The 26,881-nt window shown below is 46.7% G+C and overlaps 1 protein-coding gene across 1 annotated transcript in view; it reads right to left on the bottom strand.

Moving 5' to 3' along the window:
- Positions 1–494: 494 nt before the first annotated feature.
- Positions 495–26,881, bottom strand: part of LOC129822479 (LHFPL tetraspan subfamily member 6 protein) — a 185,374-nt gene continuing 158,987 nt past the window's right edge. The window contains exons 3-4 of the mRNA XM_055880785.1: positions 12,927–13,025; positions 495–760 (exon numbers count right to left, since the gene is read on the bottom strand). Coding sequence (XP_055736760.1) covers positions 642–760; positions 12,927–13,025 — 218 coding nt within the window. The 3' untranslated portion in view covers positions 495–641. The remainder of the gene's footprint in view (positions 761–12,926; positions 13,026–26,881) is intronic.

The following is a 26,881-nucleotide window of genomic DNA, read 5'->3' on the forward strand; positions in this document are numbered from 1 at the left end:
CATCTAGTAGGGGTACCCCTTTTCCCCCTCCCTCCCCCAGCTGGTTCATCTAGTCAGGCTACCCCCTCTCCTCCTCCCTCCCCCAGCTGGTTCATCTAGTAGGGCTACCCCTTCTCCCCCTCCCTCCCCCAGCTGGTTCATCTAGTCAGGCTACCCCTTCTCCTCCTCCCTCCCCCAGCTGGTTCATCTAGTAAGGGTACCCCTTCTCCCCCTCCCTCCCCCAGCTGGTTCATCTAGTAGGGGTACCCCCTCTCCTCCTCCCTCCCCCAGCTGGTTCATCTAGTAGGGGTACCCCTTCTCCTCCTCCCTCCCCCAGACGGTTCATTTAGTAGGGGTACCCCTTCTCCTCCTCCCTCCCCCAGCTGGTTCATCTAGTAGGGGTACCCCTTCTCCTCCTCTCTCCCCCAGCTGGTTCATCTAGTAGGGGTACCCCTTCTCCTCCTCCCTCCCCCAGACGGTTCATCTAGTAGGGGTACCCCTTCTCTCCCTCCCTCCCCCAGCCGGTTCATCTAGTAGGGGTACCCCTTCTCCTCCTCCCTCCCCCAGCTGGTTCATCTAGTAGGGGTACCCCTTCTCCTCCCTCCCCCAGCCGGTTCATCTAGTAAGGGTACCCCTTCTCCTCCCTCCCCCAGCCGGTTCATCTAGTAAGGGTACTGCTTCTTTCTCTTCCCTGAGAAACAGGCCATCCAGGTACACAGCAGCATTGCAGCAGCGGCCCCGGCACCCGTACAGTAGTAGGCCCAGCCAATCTCACAGGAACCTAGAGAGAGAGAGAGAGAGAGAGAGAGAGATATGCTACATTTTGACATTTTGAATATTTGTAAATATTCATGTTTGTGTGAGTATTGGGTTATGGCAGCAGCATCTATGCTGGTGGTTGATATGTTGTTGGAGTTTAATTCCCAGTTTAAAGGCCTATATATCGTTGTGCGAAATTACAGCATCTATGCTAAACGTACGCTAGCATCTTAGCTTCTATGCTAAACAAACACTAGCATCTTAGCTTCTATGCTAAACGTATACTAGCATCTTAGCTTCTATGCTAAAGGTACGCTAGGATCTTAGCTTCTATGCTAAACGTACACTAGCATCTTAGCTTCTATGCTAAACGTACACTAGCATCTTAGCTTCTATGCTAAACGTACCATACTTAAATCTACCTCTCCCTGAACCATACTTAAATCTACCTCTCTCTGAACCATACTTAAATCTACCTCTCCCTGAACCATACTTAAATCTGTAGCCTTCGGGAGGACGTCCGTCGGGAGCTAGCTTGTCGAGACACTACACTCTCTCTCGATGAGCTAATTGACATGTCTATACGACTGGACAACCTGCTAGCTGCCCGCGGGCGTTCAGAGGGGGTCCTGTCAGTTCCACCTCCCAGCCCTCCCGGGGCTGCATCTAGGGGGGCCGGAGGAGGTGGCTTCTCTTGCACCTATTGTGGCCGGAGAGGACACACTTCAGACCGGTGGTGGAGGAGCGCCTCTGGGAGTAGAGATGGCAGGCGGAATACTTCTCGGCCACCCCAGGTGAGTAGGCACAAGACTCACCCAGAGCTTCCTGTCGGTCACATGTTTTTGGTTATTTTTTTCCCTGCGTTTTTCCCTTCTCTCCAGCATAAGGCGCTAGTAGACTCAGGCGCAGCTGGGAGTTTTATGGATCGCGGTCTAGCCCGTAAGTTGGGTATTCCGTTGGTACAGATAGACCCTCCTTTCCCTGTGCACTCCCTAGATAGCCGACCGTTAGGGTCAGGGCTGGTCAGGGAGGCCACGATTCCGCTGGACATGGTAACACAGGGGGATCATAGGGAGCAGATTAGTTTCTACCTTATTGATTCACCTGGGTTTCCGGTGGTGTTGGGGGTTCCCTGGCTAGCCATTCACAATCCCCTCATTTCCTGGAGACAGGGAGCTCTTCAGGGGTGGTCAGAGGAGTGTTCAGGTAGGTGTGTGGGAGTTTCCATCGGTGCCACATCGGTGGAGAGTCCAGACCAGGTTTCCACTGTGCGCATTCCCCCAGAATATGCCGATTTGGCTATCGCTTTTAGTAAGAAGAAAGCGACCAAATTACCACCTCATCGACGGTGGGATTGTGTGATAAAGCTCCAGGAGAACGCTGCACTTCCCAGGAGTCATGTGTACCCATTGTCACAGGAGGAGACGTTGGCTATGGAGACATATGTCACGGAAGCTCTGAGACAGGGGTTCATTCGGCCCTCCATGTCACCCGTCTCCTCGAGTTTCTTTTTTGTGAGAAAAAAGGAGGGAGGTCTGCGTCCGTGCATTGATTATCGAGGTCTAAATTCAATCACAGTGGGATTTAGTTATCCGCTACCTCTCATCGCTACGGCGGTGGAATCATTCCACGGAGCACGTTTTTTCACAAAACTGGATCTCAGGAGTGTGTATAATCTGGTGCGTATTCGGGGAGGAGACGAGTGGAAAACAGCGTTTAGTACCACATCAGGCCACTATGAGTACCTCGTCATGCCGTATGGGTTAAAGAATGCTCCAGACGTTTTTCAATCCTTTGTAGATGAGATTCTCAGGGACATGCACGGGCAGGGTGTGGTAGTGTATATTGATGACATCTTGATCTATTCTGCCACACGCGCCGCGCATGTCTCCCTGGTGCGCAGGGTCCTTGGGAGGCTGCTGGAGCATGACCTATAAGTCAAGGCTGAGAAATGTGTGTTCTCCAAACAAGCCGTTTCCTTCCTGGGTTATCGCATTTCCACCTCAGGGGTGGTGATGGAGAGTGATCGCGTTAACGCCGTGCGTAATTGGCCGACTCCAACCACGGTAAAGGAGGTGCAGCGGTTTTTAGGGTTTGCCAATTACTACCGGAGGTTTATTCGGGGTTTTGGCCAAGTGGCGGCACCCATTACCTCACTGCTAAAGGGAGGGCCGGTGCGTCTACAGTGGTCGGCCGAGGCAGAGGGAGCTTTCAACCAGTTGAAGGCACGGTTTACTGAGGCTCCCGTGTTGGCGCATCCGGACCCTTCATTAGCGTTCATAGTGGAGGTGGATGCGTCTGAGGCTGGTGTTGGAGCCGTGCTATCACAGCGCTCAGGCACGCCACCGAAGCTCCGTCCCTGTGCTTTCTTTTCTAAGAAGCTGGGTCCGGCGGAGCGGAACTATGATGTGGGGGACAGGGAGCTACTAGCTATGGTAAAAGCCCTGAAGGTGTGGAGACACTGGCTTGAGGAGGCTAAGTACCCTTTTCTCATCTGGACTGACCACCGCAATCTGGAGTATATCCGAGAGGCGAGGAGACTGAATCCGCGTCAGGCGAGGTGGGCCATGTTCTTTACTCGTTTTAGATTTACGATCTCTTACCGACCAGGTTCCCTCAACACTAAGGCCGACGCGCTGTCTCGTCTCTATGACACGGATGACCGGCCCATCGATCCGACTCCCATCCTTCCCGCCTCTTGTCTGGTGGCTCCGGTGGTATGGGAGGTGGACGCGGACATCGAGCGGGCGTTGAGGGTAGAACCTGTGCCGTCCCAGTGTCCGACTGGCCTTAGGTACGTACCACTTGGTGTCCGTGATCGATTGATTCGGTGGGCTCACACACTACCTGCTTCGGGTCATCCGGGGGTGGAGAGGACAGTGCGTGGTCTTAGAGGGAAATACTGGTGGCCCACCTTGGCTAAGGACGTGAGACTCTATGTCTCCTCCTGCTCGGTATGCGCTCAGAGTAAGGCTCCTAGGCACCTACCGAGGGGAAAGTTACAACCCCTTCCGGTTCCACAACGGCCATGGTCTCATCTCTCGGTAGATTTTTTGACGGATCTTCCTCCATCTCAGGGGAACACTACCATTTTGGTCGTTGTGGATCGGTTCTCTAAGTCCTGTCGTCTCCTCCCATTGCCTGGTCTCCCTACGGCCCTACAGACTGCGGAGGCTCTATTTACCCACGTTTTCCGGCATTACGGGGTGCCGGAGGATATTGTATCTGATCGAGGTCCCCAGTTCACGTCCCGGGTGTGGAGGTCGTTTATGGAGCGTCTGGGGGTCTCGGTCAGCCTCACCTCTGGGTATCACCCCGAAAGTAATGGGCAGGTGGAAAGAGTGAACCGGGAGGTGGGTAGGTTTCTGAGGTCGTATTGCCAGGACCGGCCAGGAGAATGGGCGAGGTACGTCCCATGGGCGGAGTTGGCCCAGAACTCACTCCGCCACTCATCAACGAACATGTCGCCGTTCGAGTGTGTACTGGGGTACCAGCCGGTCCTGGCTCCGTGGCATCAGAGCCAGACTGAAGCTCCTGCGGTGGAGGAGTGGGTACAGCGCTCTAGAGAGACCTGGCGAGTGGTCCAGGACTCTCTCAGGCAGGCCAGTGAACGGCAGAAGAGGAGCGCTGACCGCCACCGCAGTGAGGCCCCTGTGTTCGCACCAGGGGACAGGGTCTGGCTCTCGGCCCGAAACCTGCCCCTCCGCCTGCCCTGCCGGAAGCTGGGGCCGCAGTGTGTGGGGCCATTTAAAGTCCTGAGGAGGATAAACGAGGTGTGTTATAGGTTACAACTTCCCTCTTACTATCGTATTAACCCCTCGTTTCATGTGTCTCTCCTCAGGCCGGTGGTAGCTGGTCCCCTGCAGGAAGGTGAGGTACCGGAGGTCCCTCCTCCCCCTCTCGACATCGTTGGGTCCCCGGCGTATAGGATACGATCCATTCTGGACTCAAGACGCCGGGTGAGGGGCCTGCAGTACCTCGTGGACTGGGAGGGGTACGGTCCGGAGGAGAGATGCTGGGTACCGGTGGGGGACATTTTGGATCCGTCCCTCTTGAGGGACTTTCACCGCCTCCATCCGGATCGCCCTGCTCCTCGCCCTCCGGGTCGTCCTCGAGGCCGGAGTCGGCACGCTGCGGGAGCCGCGCGTCGGGAGGGGGGTACTGTTACGAATCCCGCCGAGGATGGTGCCTCTTCCCGTTCGGGCGGCGTTCGGCGGTCGTCGTCTCCGGTCTACTAGCTGCCACCCTTTTCTGTTTTCTTTTGAGTTGGTCTAATTTGTTTCACCTGTTTTGTGTTTAGGTTAGGGGGTATTTAAACCCAGTTGGCCCGCCGACTTTTGTGCGGGCTTGTTTTTCTGTTTCGTGTTGGTGGTGTTCGTTAGTGGATTTCTGTATACTTTTTCTTGGAATGTACTTTTACGCGCCCGGTGTTTTGTGTGGCGTCGCCCTTCATGTATTTGATTTTCTGGGAGGAATAAATATCCACTTATTGAAGATTACCCTGCTCTCTGCACCTGACTCTTTTATTCCACCACTGGAACTGTTACACAAACAACAATTATTCTGGACAAAGGACAACTTGTACAACATTCTGATGGAAGCTCATCAAAAGTAGGAACCATTTATGATGTTATTTCGTATTTCTATTTGAAATGTTTAGTAATATTATCCGCCCTGATTTTGGGTGCTGTCTCGCTATAACATAAGCTGTATGTCGTACTAAAGTTATTTAAAAAAATCTAACACAGCGGTTGCATTAAGAACTAGTGTATCTTTCATTTGCTGTCCAACATGTATTTTTTAGTAAAGTTTATGATAAGTTATTTGGTCAGATTAGGTGAGTGTCAGAAATGTATCCGGACGTTGTGGGAAAAATATGCTAAGTTAGCACAATGTATAACCACTGATTTCAGCTCTAAATATGCACATTTTCGAACAAAACATAAGTGTATGTATAACCTGATGTTATAGGACTGTCATCTGATGAAGCTTATCAAGGTTAGTCAAAAATTATATATCTTTTGCTGGTTTCTCACGATCGCTAACTTTTACTACTGGGGAATGGCTTGTGTTTCTGGCTATTGTGGTAAGCTAATATAACGCTATATTTTCGCTGTAAAACATTTAAGAAATCGGAAATATTGGCTGGAATCACAAGATGCCTGTCTTTCATTTGCTGTACACCATGTATTTTTCAGAAATGTTTTATGATGAGTATTTAGGTATTTGACGTTGGTGTCTGTAATTATTATGGCTGCTTTCGGTGCAATTTCTGATTGTAGCTGCAATGTAAACTATGATTTATACCTGAAATATGCACATTTTTCAAACAAACATAGATTTATTGAATAACATGTTATAAGACTGCCATCTGATGAAGTTGTTTGTTATAGCTTAGGTATAGCGAGAGAGTACCCAAAAGCTGGGCGCCAACGACTAGTTCACATGTACGACAGATATATGAAATAGCATCATAAAATGGGTCCTACTTTTGCTGATCTTTCATCAGAATGTTGTACAAGGGGTCCTTTGTCCAGAACAATCGTTGTTTGGATTTAGAACGGCCTTTTTCATTCTCGATTTAGCAAGCACACTTGCCAAGTGGCGCGAATCTCTCCATGTCAACAAACGGAAGAGAACGGAACACGGCAAAACTCCCGGAAAAATTTCAATAATCTGATTAAACTACACTGCTCAAAAAATAAAGGGAACACTTAAACAACACAATGTAACTCCAAGTCAATCACACTTCTGTGAAATCAAACTGTCCACCTAGGAAGCAACACTGATTGACAATAAATTTCACATGCTGTTGTGCAAATGGAATAGACAAAAGGTGGAAATTATAGGCAATTTGCAAGACACCCCCCAAAACAGGAGTGATTCTGCTGGAGGTCATTTTGCAGGGCTCTGGCAGTGCACCTCCTTGCACAAAGGCGGAGGTAGCGGTCCTGCTGCTGGGTTGTTGCCCTCCTACGGCCTCCTCCACGTCTCCTGATGTACTGGCCTGTCTCCTGGTAGCACCTGCATGCTCTGGACACTACGCTGACAGACACAGCAAACATTTTTGCCACAGTTCGCATTGATGTGCCATCCTGGATGAACTGCACTACCTGAGCCACTTGTGTGGGTTGTAGACTCCGTCTCATGCTACAACTACAGCTACAGAGTCATCTTCATATAACAAACATGTCTGCAGACATCAACAACACTGAAGGAACGACTCACATTAATTCATATCTATGGGCTGTTTTGGTGTTAAAGGTTCAAATAAGTTTAAATACCAATTCACTGTTGAAGTCTTAACATTTTTGTTTTATTTATTATTTTTGTGGGGAACATTTGATTTGTCAAAATGTTTTGCTTGTTATTTTTCCACGAATGATTTTGACAGGGTCCAAGGTAGATACAGGGCATTTGGGAAAGTATTCAGACCCCTTTTTCACATTTTGTTACATTACATTAGGTTATTCTACAATGGATTAAATCGGGGAGGTTTCTCCCACAAATCATTCTTCACACAATACAAATGGGGACTCCTCAGTATACTTGCTATGTACAGGAGTTGACCGGACAAATGGGGACTCCTCAGTATACTTGCTATGTACAGGAGTTGACAGGACAAATGGGGACTCCTCAGTATACTTGCTATTTACAGGAGTTGACAGGACAAATGGGGACACCTCAGTATACTTGCTATGTACAGGAGTTGACAGGACAAATGGGGACACCTCAGTATACTTGCTATTTACAGGAGTTGACAGGACAAATGGGGACTCCTCAGTATACTTGCTATGTACAGGAGTTGACAGGACAAATGGGGACACCTCAGTATACTTGCTATGTACAGGAGTTGACAGGACAAATGGGGACACCTCAGTATACTTGCTATGTACAGGAGTTGACAGGACAAATGGGGACACCTCAGTATACTTGCTATGTACAGGAGTTGACCGGACAAATGGGGACTCCTCAGTATACTTGCTATGTACAGGAGTTTGACCGGACAAATGGGGACTCCTCAGTATACTTGCTGTGTACAGGAGTTGACAGGACAAATGGGGACTCCTCAGTATACTTGCTATGTACAGGAGTTGACAGGACAAATGGGACTCTGCCTCTGCTGACCGATGTACTCTACATTTAAACCAAAGAGGTTTGACATCTTGCTTGCCAAGGAACTAAAGTTACAGTAGCCTATAGCATCAATACTTCCACAGTGTGAGTTTACAATGTGTGTGTCTATATTTTCCTGTTCCTTGCTAGCATGAAGGTGTAAACTATGTACAGATCTATGTTGTGAACTCTGTACAGATCTATGTTGTGAACTCTGTACAGATCTATGTTGTAAACTGTACAGATCTATGTTGTAAACTCTGTACAGATGTACATTGTGGATGGAGGAGTGAACTCTGTACAGATCTATGTTGTAAACTCTGTACAGGTCTATGTTGTAAACTCTGTACAGATTTTGGGTGCTGTCTCGCTATAACATAAGCTGTATGTCGTACTAAAGTTATTTAAAAAAATCTAACACAGCGGTTGCATTAAGAACTAGTGTATCTTTCATTTGCTGTCCAACATGTATTTTTTAGTAAAGTTTATGATAAGTTATTTGGTCAGATTAGGTGAGTGTCAGAAATGTATCCGGACGTTGTGGGAAAAATATGCTAAGTTAGCACAATGTATAACCACTGATTTCAGCTCTAAATATGCACATTTTCGAACAAAACATAAGTGTATGTATAACCTGATGTTATAGGACTGTCATCTGATGAAGCTTATCAAGGTTAGTCAAAAATTATATATCTTTTGCTGGTTTCTCACGATCGCTAACTTTTACTACTGGGGAATGGCTTGTGTTTCTGGCTATTGTGGTAAGCTAATATAACGCTATATTTTCGCTGTAAAACATTTAAGAAATCGGAAATATTGGCTGGAATCACAAGATGCCTGTCTTTCATTTGCTGTACACCATGTATTTTTCAGAAATGTTTTATGATGAGTATTTAGGTATTTGACGTTGGTGTCTGTAATTATTATGGCTGCTTTCGGTGCAATTTCTGATTGTAGCTGCAATGTAAACTATGATTTATACCTGAAATATGCACATTTTTCAAACAAACATAGATTTATTGAATAACATGTTATAAGACTGCCATCTGATGAAGTTGTTTGTTATAGCTTAGGTATAGCGAGAGAGTACCCAAAAGCTGGGCGCCAACGACTAGTTCACATGTACGACAGATATATGAAATAGCATCATAAAATGGGTCCTACTTTTGCTGATCTTTCATCAGAATGTTGTACAAGGGGTCCTTTGTCCAGAACAATCGTTGTTTGGATTTAGAACGGCCTTTTTCATTCTCGATTTAGCAAGCACACTTGCCAAGTGGCGCGAATCTCTCCATGTCAACAAACGGAAGAGAACGGAACACGGCAAAACTCCCGGAAAAATTTCAATAATCTGATTAAACTACACTGCTCAAAAAATAAAGGGAACACTTAAACAACACAATGTAACTCCAAGTCAATCACACTTCTGTGAAATCAAACTGTCCACCTAGGAAGCAACACTGATTGACAATAAATTTCACATGCTGTTGTGCAAATGGAATAGACAAAAGGTGGAAATTATAGGCAATTTGCAAGACACCCCCCAAAACAGGAGTGATTCTGCTGGAGGTCATTTTGCAGGGCTCTGGCAGTGCACCTCCTTGCACAAAGGCGGAGGTAGCGGTCCTGCTGCTGGGTTGTTGCCCTCCTACGGCCTCCTCCACGTCTCCTGATGTACTGGCCTGTCTCCTGGTAGCACCTGCATGCTCTGGACACTACGCTGACAGACACAGCAAACATTTTTGCCACAGTTCGCATTGATGTGCCATCCTGGATGAACTGCACTACCTGAGCCACTTGTGTGGGTTGTAGACTCCGTCTCATGCTACCACTAGAGTGAGAGCACCGCCAGCATTCAAAAGTGACCAAAACATCAGCCAGGAAGCATAGGAACTGAGAAGTGGTCTGTGGTCACCACCTGCAGAATCTCTCCTGTTTTGGGGGGTGTCTTGCTAATTGCCTATAATTTCCACCTTTTGTCTATTCCATTTGCACAACAGCATGTGGAATTTATTGTCAATCAGTGTTGCTTCCTAAGTGGACAGTTTGATTTCACAGAAGTGTGATTGACTTGGAGTTACATTGTGTTGTTTAAGTGTTCCCTTTATTTTTTTGAGCAGTGTATATTGACAAAACATACTTTACGATGATATTGTCACATGTATCAAATAAAATCAAAGCCGGAGATATTAGTCGTCCATAACGGCAGCTTATGAGAAGGCAAATCCAGGTCCCTCCTCGCGCTCTCCAGAAAACAGGAAACTGGTGACACGTCATGCCAAGAGCTATAATTCGAGTCCAGATCAAGTTACACACTCAATTTCTTCTCTCACTGCTTGTCGACATCTAGTGGAAGACGTATGAAGTGCATCTAAACTAATAAATAACAAGGACTTTAATAGGCAGCCCCTAGAAGAGTGCATCGATTTCAGATTTTCCACTTCCTGTCAGGAAGTTTGCTGCAAAATGAGTTCTGTTTTACTCACAGATATAATTCAAACGGTTTTAGAAACTAGAGAGTGTTTTCTATCCAATAGTAATAATAATATGCATATTGTACGAGCAAGAATTCAGTACGAGGCCGTTTAAATTGGGCACGATTTTCCCCCAAAGTGAAAACAGCGCCCTCTGTCCTCAACAGGTTTTAATACTCTATAATGTTTCATCTGTAGGTGTCTCCTTTAATTCTCCATAATGTTTAATCTGTAGGTACCTCCTTTAATATAATGTTTCATTATGGAGTATTGAAGGAAGGCTGGGTAGGCCAAAATGTGATAAATATGCCATCTTTGAAGAGTTATTTCTCAATTATGCTTTTAGATACACATGTCAAATATATGTCAACAATCCTTCCTCCAAAACATCATTCTATGGATTATATTTTGTGAAAATCCCTAAATAATGGTATTTTGTTTCAGGTGATTCATGAGGAATCACCTGATAGACCTCATAGAAGTCTGTTGTTCTGCCCCTGAACAAGGCAGTTAACCCACTGTTCCTAGGCCGTCATTGAAAATAAGAATTTGTTCTGACTTGCCTAGTTAAATAAAGGTTAAATAAAAAAATTAAAATAAAGATACCCCATAGTTACACCATATCTACCCCATAGATACCCCATAGTTAGCCCATAGTTACCCCATAGATACCCCATAGTTACCCCATAGTTACCCCATAGATACCCCATAGGTACCCCATAGTTACCCCATAGATACCCCATAGTTACCCCAAAGATATTGGACATTGATTACACTGTGATTATCATTATACCAAATGACTGTATAACAAAACAGTTGTATAAACAGCCTCACTTTATAGGAACAACAAACCCCATTCTATTCTCTATCTCTAAATCTCCTTCATAGTTGCCTACTAATTCCTGTGGGGGTGATACGGGCTGACTGTAGAGACACCACGACATCTGTGCTGAGACAAACTGTCTGTTTTCCTCTCCCAATGCATGCTGGGTAGTCCCAGGGGACACCTGACTGTGTCCAAAATGGCCCCCCCGTTCCCTATACAGTGCCTATGTGGCTCTAGTCAAAAGTTGCGCACTATATAGGGAATAGGGTGCGATTTGGGACCAACAACTGTCTCTGTACGGAGAAGAATGATGCGCAGAAACACTCTCAGAATATAATGACCCTCTACACAACTACAGCTACAGAGTCATCTTCATATAACAAACATGTCTGCAGACATCAACAACACTGAAGGAACGACTCACATTAATTCATATCTATGGGCTGTTTTGGTGTTAAAGGTTCAAATAAGTTTAAATACCAATTCACTGTTGAAGTCTTAACATTTTTGTTTTATTTATTATTTTTGTGGGGAACATTTGATTTGTCAAAATGTTTTGCTTGTTATTTTTCCACGAATGATTTTGACAGGGTCCAAGGTAGATACAGGGCATTTGGGAAAGTATTCAGACCCCTTTTTCACATTTTGTTACATTACATTAGGTTATTCTACAATGGATTAAATCGGGGAGGTTTCTCCCACAAATCATTCTTCACACAATACAAATGGGGACTCCTCAGTATACTTGCTATGTACAGGAGTTGACCGGACAAATGGGGACTCCTCAGTATACTTGCTATGTACAGGAGTTGACAGGACAAATGGGGACTCCTCAGTATACTTGCTATTTACAGGAGTTGACAGGACAAATGGGGACACCTCAGTATACTTGCTATGTACAGGAGTTGACAGGACAAATGGGGACACCTCAGTATACTTGCTATTTACAGGAGTTGACAGGACAAATGGGGACTCCTCAGTATACTTGCTATGTACAGGAGTTGACAGGACAAATGGGGACACCTCAGTATACTTGCTATGTACAGGAGTTGACAGGACAAATGGGGACACCTCAGTATACTTGCTATGTACAGGAGTTGACAGGACAAATGGGGACACCTCAGTATACTTGCTATGTACAGGAGTTGACCGGACAAATGGGGACTCCTCAGTATACTTGCTATGTACAGGAGTTTGACCGGACAAATGGGGACTCCTCAGTATACTTGCTGTGTACAGGAGTTGACAGGACAAATGGGGACTCCTCAGTATACTTGCTATGTATAGGAGTTGACAGGACAAATGGGACTCTGCCTCTGCTGACCGATGTACTCTACATTTAAACCAAAGAGGTTTGACATCTTGCTTGCCAAGGAACTAAAGTTACAGTAGCCTATAGCATCAATACTTCCACAGTGTGAGTTTACAATGTGTGTGTCTATATTTTCCTGTTCCTTGCTAGCATGAAGGTGTAAACTATGTACAGATCTATGTTGTGAACTCTGTACAGATCTATGTTGTGAACTCTGTACAGATCTATGTTGTAAACTGTACAGATCTATGTTGTAAACTCTGTACAGATGTACATTGTGGATGGAGGAGTGAACTCTGTACAGATCTATGTTGTAAACTCTGTACAGGTCTATGTTGTAAACTCTGTACAGATCTATGTTGTAAACTCTGTACAGATCTATGTTGTAAACTCTGTACAGATCTATGTTGTAAACTCTGTACAGATCTAAGTTGTGGATGGAGGAGTGAACTAAACTTACCCAGTTCAAACTGGTCGGAGGTGTTGTTGCAAGTCTGTCGGACCTCCTCACTGTCCCAGCCCAGCGGGTAGAGAGCACAGCCAGACCCTATCAGCAGACCTGGGAAGACAGAGAACACACAGAGAATTAGTCACTACAGTAAACCTCTAGGAGAAAACAGAAAACAGGTCAGTCAATTTAAGTACTGTAGAACTGTTGGTAACCGAGAACGTACAGGTCAGGGTCAGTCACAGGAAGACGGATGAGAACAAGCACTTTATCAAAGAACTTCTGATCATTCTACTAATTCAATAGAAAATCAATCTAGAGAATAGACACACAGTGAAACCCAAGTCACCACCCAGAGACCAAGCTAACCCCTCCTATATTAACTAAAGACCCAGCTACCCCCTCCTATATTAGCTAGAGACCCAGATACCCCCTCCTATATTAGCTAGAGACCCAGCTACCCCCTCCTATATTAACTAAAGACCCAGCTACCCCCTCCTATATTAGCTAGAGACCCAGCTACCCCCTCCTATATTAGCTAGAGACCCAGCTACCCCTCCTATATTAACTAAAGACCCAGCTACCCCCTCCTATATTAACTAAAGACCCAGCTACCCCCTCCTATATTAACTAAAGACCCAGCTACACCCTCCTATATTAGCTAGAGACCCAGCTACCCCCTCCTATATTAACTAAAGACCCAGCTACCACCTCCTATATTAGCTAGAGACCCAGCTACCCCCTCCTATATTAACTAAAGACCCAGCTACCCCCTCCTATATTAACTAAAGACCCAGCTACCCCCTCCTATATTAACTAAAGACCCAGCTACCCCCTCCTATATTAACTAAAGACCCAGCTACCCCCTCCTATATTAACTAAAGACCCAGCTACCCCCTCCTATATTAACTAAAGACCCAGCTACCCCCTCCTATATTAACTAAAGACCCAGCTACCCCGTCCTATATTAGCTAGAGACCCAGCTACCCCCTCCTATATTAACTAAAGACCCAGCTACCCCCTCCTATATTAGCTAGAGACCCAGCTACCCCCTCCTATATTAGCTAGAGACCCAGCTACCCCCTCCTATATTAGCTAGAGACCCAGCTACCCCCTCCTATATTAACTAAAGACCCAGCTACCCCCTTCCTATATTAACTAAAGACCCAGCTACCCCCTCCTATATTAACTAAAGACCCAGCTACCCCCTCCTATATTAACTAAAGACCCAGCTACCCCCTCCTATATTAGCTAAAGACCCAGCTACCCCCTCCTATATTAGCTAAAGACCCAGCTACCCCCTCCTATATTAACTAAAGACCCAGCTACCCCCTCCTATATTAACTAAAGACCCAGCTACCCCCTCCTATATTAACTAAAGACCCAGCTACCCCCTATTATATTAACTAAAGACCCAGCTACCCCCTCCTATATTAACTAAAGACCCAGCTACCCCCTCCTATATTAACTAAAGACCCAGTTACCCCCTATTATATTAACTAAAGACCCAGCTACCCCCTCCTATATTAACTAAAGACCCAGCTACCCCCTCCTATATTAACTAAAGACCCAGCTACCCCCTCCTATATTAACTAAAGACCCAGCTACCCCCTCCTATATTAACTAAAGACCCAGCTACCCCCTCCTATATTAACTAAAGACCCAGCTACCCCCTCCTATATTAACTAAAGACCCAGCTACCCCCTCCTATATTAACTAAAGACCCAGCTACCCCCTCCTATATTAGCTAGAGACCCAGCTACCCCCTCCTATACTAGCTAGAGACCCAGCTACCCCCTCCTATATTAGCTAGAGACCCAGCTACCCCCTCCTATATTAACTAAAGACCCAGCTACCCCCTCCTATATTAACTAAAGACCCAGCTACCCCCTCCTATATTAACTAAAGACCCAGCTACCCCCTCCTATATTAGCTAGAGACCCAGCTACCCCCTCCTATATTAGCTAGAGACCCAGCTACCCCCTCCTATATTAACTAGAGACCCAGCTACCCCCTCCTATATTAGCTAGAGACCCAGCTACCCCCTCCTATATTAGCTAGAGACCCAGCTAACACCTCCTATATTAACTAAAGACCCAGCTACCCCCTCCTATATTAGCTAAAGACCCAGCTACCCCCTCCTATACTAGCTAGAGACCCAGCTACCCCCTCCTATATTAGCTAGAGACCCAGCTACCCCCTCCTATATTAACTAAAGACCCAGCTACCCCCTCCTATATTAGCTAGAGACCCAGCTACCCCCTCCTATATTAACTAAAGACCCAGCTACCCCCTCCTATATTAGCTAGAGACCCAGCTACCCCCTCCTATATTAACTAAAGACTCAGCTACCCCCTCCTATATTAGCTAGAGACCCAGCTACCCCCTCCTATACTAGCTAGAGACCCAGCTACCCCCTCCTATATTAGCTAGAGACCCAGCTACCCCCTCCTATATTAACTAAAGACCCAGCTACCCCCTCCTATATTAACTAAAGACCCAGCTACCCCCTCCTATATTAACTAAAGACCCAGCTACCCCCTCCTATATTAACTAAAGACCCAGCTACCCCCTCCTATATTAGCTAAAGACCCAGCTACCCCCTCCTATATTAGCTAGAGACCCAGCTACCCCCTCCTATATTAGCTAGAGACCCAGCTACCCCTCCTATATTAGCTAAAGACCCAGCTACCCCCTCCTATATTAGCTAGAGACCCAGCTACCCCTCCTATATTAGCTAGAGACCCAGCTACCCCCTCCTATATTAACTAGAGACCCAGCTACCCCCTCCTATATTAGCTAGAGACCCAGCTACCCCCTCCTATATTAGCTAGAGACCCAGCTAACACCTCCTATATTAACTAAAGACCCAGCTACCCCCTCCTATATTAGCTAAAGACCCAGCTACCCCCTCCTATACTAGCTAGAGACCCAGCTACCCCCTCCTATATTAGCTAGAGACCCAGCTACCCCCTTCTATATTAACTAAAGACCCAGCTACCCCCTCCTATATTAACTAAAGACCCAGCTACCCCCTCCTATATTAGCTAGAGACCCAGCTAACCCTCCTATATTAGCTAGAGACCCAGCTACCCCCTCCTATATTAGCTAGAGACCCAGCTACCCCCTCTTATATTAACTAGAGACCCAGCTACCCCCTCCTCTATTAGCTAGAGACCCAACTACCCCCTCCTATATTAGCTAGAGACCCAGCTACCCCCTCCTATATTAACTAAAGACCCAGCTACCCCCTCCTATATTAGCTAGAGACCCAGCTACCCCCTCCTATATTAGCTAGAGACCCAGCTACCCCCTCCTATATTAGCTAGAGACCCAGCTACCCCCTCCTATATTAGCTAGAGACCCAGCTACCCCCTCCTATATTAGCTAGAGACCCAGCTACCCCCTCCTATATTAACTAAAGACCCAGCTACACCCTTCCTATATTAAATAAAGACCCAGCTAACCCATCCTATATTAACTAAAGACCCAGCTACCCCCTCCTATATTAACTAAAGACCCAGCTACCCCCTCCTATATTAGCTAAAGACCCAGCTACCCCCTCCTATATTAGCTAAAGACCCAGCTACCCCCTCCTATATTAACTAAAGACCCAGCTACCCCCTCCTATATTAACTAAAGACCCAGCTACCCCCTCCTATATTAACTAAAGACCCAGCTACCCCCTATTATATTAACTAAAGACCCAGCTACCCCCTCCTATATTAACTAAAGACCCAGCTACCCCCTCCTATATTAACTAAAGACCCAGCTACCCCCTATTATATTAACTAAAGACCCAGCTACCCCCTCCTATATTAACTAAAGACCCAGCTACCCCCTCCTATATTAACTAAAGACCCAGCTACCCCCTCCTATATTAACTAAAGACCCAGCTACCCCCTCCTATATTAACTAAAGACCCAGCTACCCCCTCCTATATTAACTAAAGACCCAGCTACCCCCTCCTATATTAGCTAGAGACCCAGCTACCCCCTCCTATACTAGCTAGAGACCCAGCTACTCCCTCCTATATTAGCTAGAGACCCAGCTACCCCCTCCTATATTAACTAAAGACCCAGCTACCCCCTCCTATATTAACTAAAGACCCAGCTACCCCCTCCTATATTAACTAAAGACCCAGCTACCCCCTCCTATATTAGCTAGAGACCCAGCTACCCCCTCCTATATTAGCTAGAGACCCAGCTACCCCCTCCTATATTAACTAGAGACCCAGCTACCCCCTCCTATATTAGCTAGAGACCCAGCTACCCCCTCCTATATTAGCTAGAGACCCAGCTAACACCTCCTATATTAACTAAAGACCCAGCTACCCCCTCCTATATTAGCTAAAGACCCAGCTACCCCCTCCTATACTAGCTAGAGACCCAGCCACCCCCTCCTATATTAGCTAGAGACCCAGCTACCCCCTCCTATATTAACTAAAGACCCAGCTACCCCCTCCTATATTAGCTAGAGACCCAGCTACCCCCTCCTATATTAACTAAAGACCCAGCTACCCCCTCCTATATTAGCTAGAGACCCAGCTACCCCCTCCTATATTAACTAAAGACTCAGCTACCCCCTCCTATATTAGCTAGAGACCCAGCTACCCCCTCCTATACTAGCTAGAGACCCAGCTACCCCCTCCTATATTAGCTAGAGACCCAGCTACCCCCTCCTATATTAACTAAAGACCCAGCTACCCCCTCCTATATTAACTAAAGACCCAGCTACCCCCTCCTATATTAACTAAAGACCCAGCTACCCCCTCCTATATTAACTAAAGACCCAGCTACCCCCTCCTATATTAGCTAGAGACCCAGCTACCCCCTCCTATATTAACTAGAGACCCAGCTACCCCCTCCTATATTAGCTAGAGACCCAGCTACCCCCTCCTATATTAGCTAGAGACCCAGCTACCCCCTCCTATATTAGCTAAAGACCCAGCTACCCCCTCCTATACTAGCTAGAGACCCAGCTACCCCCTCCTATATTAGCTAGAGACCCAGCTACCCCCTTCTATATTAACTAAAGACCCAGCTACCCCCTCCTATATTAACTAAAGACCCAGCTACCCCCTCCTATATTAGCTAGAGACCCAGCTAACCCTCCTATATTAGCTAGAGACCCAGCTACCCCCTCCTATATTAGCTAGAGACCCAGCTACCCCCTCCTATATTAACTAAAGACCCAGCTACCCCCTCCTATATTAGCTAGAGACCCAGCTACCCCCTCCTATATTAACTAAAGACCCAGCTACCCCCTCCTATATTAGCTAGAGACCCAGCTACCCCCTCCTATATTAGCTAGAGACCCAGCTACCCCCTCCTATATTAGCTAGAGACCCAGCTACCCCCTCCTATATTAGCTAGAGACCCAGCTACCCCCTCCTATATTAGCTAGAGACCCAGCTACCCCCTCCTATATTAGCTAGAGACCCAGCTACCCCCTCCTATATTAGCTAGAGACCCAGCTACCCCCTCCTATATTAGCTAGAGACCCAGCTACCCCCTCCTATATTAGCTAGAGACCCAGCTACCCCCTCCTATATTAACTAGAGACCCAGCTACCCCCTCCTATACTAGCTAGAGAGCCAGCTACCCCCTCCTATATTAGCTAAAGACCCAGCTACCCCCTCCTATATTAGCTAGAGACCCAGCTACCCCCTCTTATATTAGCTAGAGACCCAGCTACCCCTCCTATATTAACTAAAGACCCAGCTACCCCCTTCCTATATTAGCTAGAGACCCAGCTACCCCCTCCTATATTAACTAAAGACCCAGCTACCCCCTCCTATATTAGCTAGAGACCCAGCTACCCCCTCCTATATTAGCTAGAGACCCAGCTACCCCCTCCTATATTAGCTAGAGACCCAGCTACCCCCTCCTATATTAGCTAGAGACCCAGCTACCCCTCCTATATTAACTAAAGACCCAGCTACCCCATTCCTATATTAACTAAAGACCCAGCTACCCCCTCCTATATTAACTAAAGACCCAGCTACCCCCTCCTATATTAACTAAATACCCAGCTACCCCCTCCTATATTAAATAAAGACCCAGCTACCCCCTCCTATATTAGCTAAAGACCCAGCTACCCCCTCCTATATTAACTAAAGACCCAGCTACCCCCTCCTATATTAACTAAAGACCCAGCTACCCCCTCCTATATTAACTAAAGACCCAGCTACCCCCTCCTATATTAACTAAAGACCCAGCTACCCCCTCCTATATTAGCTAGAGACCCAGCTAAACCCCTCCTATATTATCTAGAGACCCAGCTACCCCCTCCTATATTAACTAAAGACCCAGCTACCCCCTCCTATATTAGCTAGAGACCCAGCTACCCCCTCCTATATTAACTAAAGACCCAGCTACCCCCTCCTATATTAACTAAAGACCCAGCTACCCCCTCCTATAATAACTAAAGACCCAGCTACCCCCTCCTATATTAGCTAGAGACCCAGCTGTCCCCTCCTATACTAGCTAGAGACCCAGCTACCCCCTCCTATATTAGCTAGAGACCCAGCTACCCCCTCCTATATTAGCTAAAGACCCAGCTACCCCCTCCTATACTAGCTAGAGACGCAGCTACCCCCTCCTATATTAGCTAGAGACCCAGCTACCCCCTCCTATAATAACTAAAGACCCAGCTACCCCCTCCTATATTAGCTAGAGACCCAGCTGTCCCCTCCTATACTAGCTAGAGACCCAGCTACCCCCTCCTATATTAGCTAGAGACCCAGCTACCCCCTCCTATATTAGCTAAAGACCCAGCTACCCCCTCCTATACTAGCTAGAGACGCAGCTACCCCCTCCTATATTAGCTAGAGACCCAGCTACCCCCTCCTATATTAGCTAAAGACCCAGCTACCCCTTCCTATATTAGCTAGAGACCCAGCTACCCCCTCCTATATTAACTAAAGACCGAGCTACCCCCTCCTATATTAGCTAGAGACCCAGCTAACCCTCCTATATTAGCTAGAGACCCAGCTACCCCCTCCTATATTAGCTAGAGACCCAGCTACCCCCTCCTATATTAACTAAAGACCCAGCTACCCCCTCCTATATTAGCTAGAGACCCAGCTACCCCCTCCTATATTAATTAAAGACCCAGCTACCCCCTCCTATATTAGCTAGAGACCCAGCTACCCCCTCCTATATTAGCTAGAGACCCAGCTACCCCCTCCTATATTAGCTAGAGACCCAGCTACCCCCTCCTATATTAGCTAGAGACCCAGCTACCCCCTCCTATATTAGCTAGAGACCCAGCTACCCCCTCCTATATTAGCTAGAGACCCAGCTACCCCCTCCTATATTAGCTAGAGACCCAGCTACCCCCTCCTATATTAGCTAGGGACCCAGCTACCCCCTCCTATATTAGCTAGAGACCCAGCTACCCCCTCCTATATTAACTAGAGACCCAGCTACCCCCTCCTATACTAGCTAGAGAGCCAGCTACCCCCTCCTATATTAGCTAAAGACCCAGCTACCCCCTCCTATATTAGCTAGAGACCCAGCTACCCCCTCCTATATTAGCTAGAGACCCAGCTACCCCTCCTATATTAACTAAAGACCCAGCTACCCCCTTCCTATATTAGCTAGAGACCCAGCTACCCCCTCCTATATTAGCTAGAGACCCAGCTACCCCCTCCTATAATAGCTAGAGACCCAGCTACCCCCTCCTATATTAGCTAGAGACCCAGCTACCCCCTCCTATAATAGCTAGAGACCCAGCTACCCCCTCCTATATTAACTAGAGACCCAGCTACCCCCTCCTATAATAGCTAGAGACCCAGCTACCCCCTCCTATAATAGCTAGAGACCCAGCTACCCCCTCCTATATTAGCTAGAGACCCAGCTACCCCCTCCTATATTAGCAAGAGACCCAGCTACCCCCTCCTATATTAGCTAGAGACCCAGCTACCCCCTCCTATAATAGCTAGAGACCCAGCTACCCCCTCCTATATTAGCTAGAGACCCAGCTACCCCTCCTATATTAGCTAGAGACCCAGCTACCCCCTCCTATATTAGCTAGAGACCCAGCTACCCCCTCCTATATTAACTAAAGACCCAGCTATCCCCTCCTATATTAGCTAGAGACCCAGCTATCCCCTCCTATATTAACTAGAGACCCAACTACCCCCTCCTATATTAGCTAGAGACCCAGCTACCCCCTCCTATATTAGCTAGAGACCCAGCTACCCCCTCCTATATTAGCTAGAGACCCAGCTACCCCCTCCTATATTAACTAGAGACCCAGCTACCCCCTCCTATATTAGCTAGAGACCCAGCTACCCCCTCCTATATTAACTAGAGACCCAGCTACCCCCTCCTATATTAACTAGAGACCCAGCTACCCCCTCCTATATTAGCTAGAGACCCAGCTACCCCCTCCTATATTAGCTAGACCCAGCTACCCCCTCCTATATTAGCTAGAGACCCAGCTACCCCCTCCTATATTAGCTAGACCCAGCTACCCCCTTCTATATTAGCTAGAGACCCAGCTACCCCCTCCTATATTAGCTAGAGACCCAGCTACCACCTCTTATATTAGCTAGAGACCCAGCTACCCCCTCCTATATTAGCTAGAGACCCAGCTACCCCCTCCTATATTAGCTAGACCCAGCTACCCCCTCCTATATTAGCTAGAGACCCAGCTACCCCCTCCTATATTAGCTAGAGACCCAGCTACCCCCTCCTATATTAGCTAGACCCAGCTACCCCCTCTTATATTAGCTAGAGACCCAGCTACCCCCTTCTATATTAGCTAGAGACCCCGCTACCCCCTCTTATATTAGCTAGAGACCCAGCTACCACCTCCTATATTAGCTAGAGACCCAGCTACCCCCTCCTATATTAGCTAGACCCAGCTACCCCCTCCTATATTAGCTAGAGACCCAGCTACCCCCTCCTATATTAGCTAGAGACCCAGCTACCCCCTCTTATATTAGCTAGACCCAGCTACCCCCTCCTATATTAGCTAGAGACCCAGCTACCCCCTCCTATATTAGCTAGACCCAGCTACCCCCTCCTATATTAGCTAGACACAGCTACCCCCTCCTATATTAGCTAAAGACCCAGCTACCCCCTCCTATATTAGCTAGAGACCCAGCTACCCCCTCCTATATTAGCTAGAGACGCAGCTACCCCCTCCTATATTAGCTAGAGACCCAGCTACCCCCTCCTATATTAACTAGAGACCCAGCTACCCCCTCCTATATTAGCTAGAGACCCAACTACCCTCTCCTATATTAACTAGAGACCCAGCTATCCCCTCTTATATTAGCTAGAGACCCAGCTACCCCCTCCTATATTATCTAGAGACCCAGCTCCCCCCTCCTATATTAGCTAGAGACCCAACTACCCTCTCCTATATTAACTAGAGACCCAGCTACCCCCTCCTATATTAGCTAGAGACCCAACTACCCCCTCCTATATTAGCTAGACCCAGCTACCCCCTCCTATATTAGCTAGACCCAGCTACCCCCTCCTATATTAGCTAGAGACCCAGCTACCCCCTCCTATATTAACTAGAGACCCAACTACCCTCTACTATATTAACTAGAGACCCAACTACCCTCTACTATATTAACTAGAGACCCAACTACCCTCTACTATATTAACTAGAGACCCAGCTATCCCCTCTTATATTTGCTAGAGACCCAGCTACCCCCTCCTATATTAGCTAGAGACCCAGCTACCCCCTCCTATATTAACTAGAGACCCAGCTACCCCCTCCTATATTAACTAGAGACCCAGCTACCCCCTCTTATATTAACTAGAGACCCAGCTACCCCCTCCTATATTAGCTAGACCCAGCTACCCCCTCCTATATTAGCCAGAGGCCACGTCTTGAAATGCTGCTTCCTGGAAACCAGAGCCTGTCTCGCAGAATCACCCTGCAGGTTACCTGGTGAATTGGGGTCTGCCATTACATTAGTTTATAATCCCCTTCAATTTGACTCTCTTCAAGCTATCAGTTTAGAAGTGCAGGATGGGGGAGTAGGGAGAGGAGAGGGAAGAGCGAGGGAACAAAGGAAGGCAGCCTGATTACCACTGCTGGCCAGGGCTGCCTCATTACATCTAGCACAGATAACCAGCAGGAATTAATCCACATGCTAAGTAACACAGCTGGCCAAGACACACACACACACACACACACACACACACACACACACACACACACACACACACACACACACACACACACACACACACACACACACACACACACACACACACACACACACACACACACAGTTGACATCTGAGAGAGAGATACACACATCTGCATATTTTAATACTTCATACTGAATACAGATTGGCCTGACGACCTCATACTGAATACAGATTGGCCTGACGACCTCATACTGAATATAGATTGGCCTGACGACCTCGTACTGAATACAGATACTGAATACAGATTGGCCTGACGACCTCGTACTGAATACAGATACTGAATACAGATTGGCCTGACGACCTCGTACTGAATACAGATACTGAATACCGATTGGCCTGACGACCTCGTACTGAATACAGATTGGCCTGACGACCTCATACTGAATACAGATTGGCCTGACGACCTCGTACTGAATACAGATTGGCCTGACGACCTCGTACTGAATACAGATTGGCCTGACGACCTCGTACTGAATACAGATTGGCCTGACGACCTCGTACTGAATACAGATTGGCCTGACGACCTCATACTGAATACAGATTGGCCTGACGACCTCGTACTGAATACAGATACTGAATACAGATTGGCCTGACGGCCTCGTACTGAATACAGATTGGCCTGACGACCTCGTACTGAATACAGATTGGCCTGACGACCTCGTACTGAATACAGATTGGCCTGACGACCTCGTACTGAATACAGATTGGCCTGACGACCTTGTACTGAATACAGATTGGCCTGACGACCTCGTACTGAATACAGATTGGCCTGACGACCTCGTACTGAATACAGATTGGCCTGACGACCTCGTACTGAATACAGATTGGCCTGACGACCTCATACTGAATACAGATTGGCCTGACGACCTCGTACTGAATACAGATTGGTCTGACGACCTCATACTGAATATAGATTGGCCTGACGACCTCGTACTGAATACAGATACTGAATACAGATTGGCCTGACGACCTCGTACTGAATACAGATACTGAATACCGATTAGCCTGACGACCTCGTACTGAATACAGATTGGCCTGACGACCTCATACTGAATACAGATTGGCCTGACGACCTCGTACTGAATACAGATTGGCCTGACGACCTCGTACTGAATACAGATTGGCCTGACGACCTCGTACTGAATACAGATTGGCCTGACGACCTCGTACTGAATACAGATTGGCCTGACGACCTCATACTGAATACAGATTGGCCTGACGACCTCGTACTGAATACAGATACTGAATACAGATTGGCCTGACGACCTCGTACTGAATACAGATTGGCCTGACGACCTCGTACTGAATATAGATTGGCCTGACGACCTCGTACTGAATACAGATTGGCCTGACGACCTCGTACTGAATACAGATACTGAATACAGATTGGCCTGACGACCTCGTACTGAATACAGATTGGCCTGACGACCTCGTACTGAATACAGATTGGCCTGACGACCTCGTACTGAATACAGATTGGCCTGACGACCTCGTACTGAATACAGATTGGCCTGACGACCTCGTACTGAATACAGATTGGCCTGACGACCTCCTACTGAATACAGATTGGCCTGACGACCTCGTACTGAATACAGATACTGAATACAGATTGGCCTGACGACCTCGTACTGAATACAGATTGGCCTGACGACCTCGTACTGAATACAGATTGGCCTGACGACCTCGTACTGAATACAGATTGGCCTGACGACCTCGTACTGAATACAGATACTGAATACAGATTGGCCTGACGACCTCGTACTGAATACAGATTGGCCTGACGACCTCGTACTGAATACAGATTGGCCTGACGACCTCGTACTGAATACAGATTGGCCTGACGACCTCGTACTGAATACAGATTGGCCTGACGACCTCGTACTGAATACAGATTGGCCTGACGACCTCGTACTGAATACAGATTGGCCTGACGACCTCGTACTGAATACAGATTGGCCTGACGACCTCGTACTGAATACAGATTGGCCTGACGACCTCGTACTGAATACAGATTGGCCTGACGACCTCGTACTGAATACAGATTGGCCTGACGACTCTAACTGAACTCTTCCGCTGCTCTATGTTGGGCTTCAGTCTGAGACGGCCGTCGTTGAAGTCGTTTGGGGCGCGGTACAAAACATCAGATATTAGAACACCCGTTGTGACGCACGGATGTTCCAAACGTCATTTTAGAACACCCGTTGTGACGCACGGATGTTCCAAACGCCATTTTAGAACACCCGTTGTGACGCACGGATGTTCCAAACGCCATTTTAGAACACCCGTTGTGACGCACGGATGTTCCAAACGCCATTTTAGAACACCCGTTGTGACGCACGGATGTTCCAAACGCCATTTTAGAACACCCGTTGTGACGCACGGATGTTCCAAACGCCATTTTAGAACACCCGTTGTGACGCACGGATGTTCCAAACGCCATTTTAGACCAGCCTGACTTAAAGACCGTCACGATCCTATGTACTCAATCTTGACACGAGAATAACTGTTTCTAAACCCATATCGATGCCATATAGGCCGTTTTCAAAAGGATTTGTTGCATTTTAAAGGCAGTCGCCATTTAAGAACTTCAGACAAATAAACAGGTGACGAACCAACACTATCTACATTACAGTAAACCAACACTATCTACATTACAATAAACCAACACTATCTATATTACAGTAAACCAACACTATCTACATTACAATAAACCAACACTATTTACATTACAATAAACCAACACTATCTATATTACAGTAAACCAACACTATCTACATTACAATAAACCAACACTATCTATATTACAGTAAACCAACACTATCTATATTACAGTAAACCAACACTATCTATATTACAGTAAACCAACACTATCTATATTACAGTAAACCAACACTATCTATATTACAATAAACCAACACTATCTATATTACAGTAAACCAACACTATCTATATTACAGTAAACCAACACTATCTATATTACAGTAAACCAATACTATCTATATTACAGTAAACCAACACTATCTATATTACAGTAAACCAACACTATCTATATTACAGTAAACCAACAATATCTACATTACAGTAAACCAACACTATCTATATTACAGTAAACCAACAATATCTACATTACAGTAAACCAACACTATCTATATTACAATAAACCAACACTATCTACATTACAATAAACCAACACTATCTATATTACAGTAAACCAACACTATCTATATTACAGTAAACCAACAATATCTACATTACAGTAAACCAACACTATCTATATTACAGTAAACCAACACTATCTATATTACAATAAAACAACACTATCAGACAGAACCTGTGGTCCATCCTATGACACAGACAGAACCTGTGGTCCATCCTATGGGACTGACAGAACCTGTGGTCCATCCTATGGGACTGACAGAAGCTGTGGTCCATCCTATGAGACTGACAGAAGCTGTGGTCCATCCTATGGGACTGATAGAAGCTGTGGTCCATCCTATGGGACTGACAGAACCTGTGGTCCATCCTATGGGACTGACAGAACCTGTGGTCCATCCTATGGGACTGATAGAAGCTGTGGTCCATCCTATGAGACTGATAGAAGCTGTGGTCCATCCTATGAGACTGATAGAAGCTGTGGTCCATCCTATGGGACTGATAGAAGCTGTGGTCCATCCTATGGGACTCATAGAAGCTGTGGTCCATCCTATGAGACTGATAGAAGCTGTGGTCCATCCTATGGGACTGACAGAAGCTGTGGTTCTGTGACTAATCACCAGGTGACGG

This window comes from Salvelinus fontinalis, chromosome 24 (assembly GCF_029448725.1).
Source record: "Salvelinus fontinalis isolate EN_2023a chromosome 24, ASM2944872v1, whole genome shotgun sequence".
Lineage (NCBI taxonomy): Eukaryota > Metazoa > Chordata > Actinopteri > Salmoniformes > Salmonidae > Salvelinus > Salvelinus fontinalis.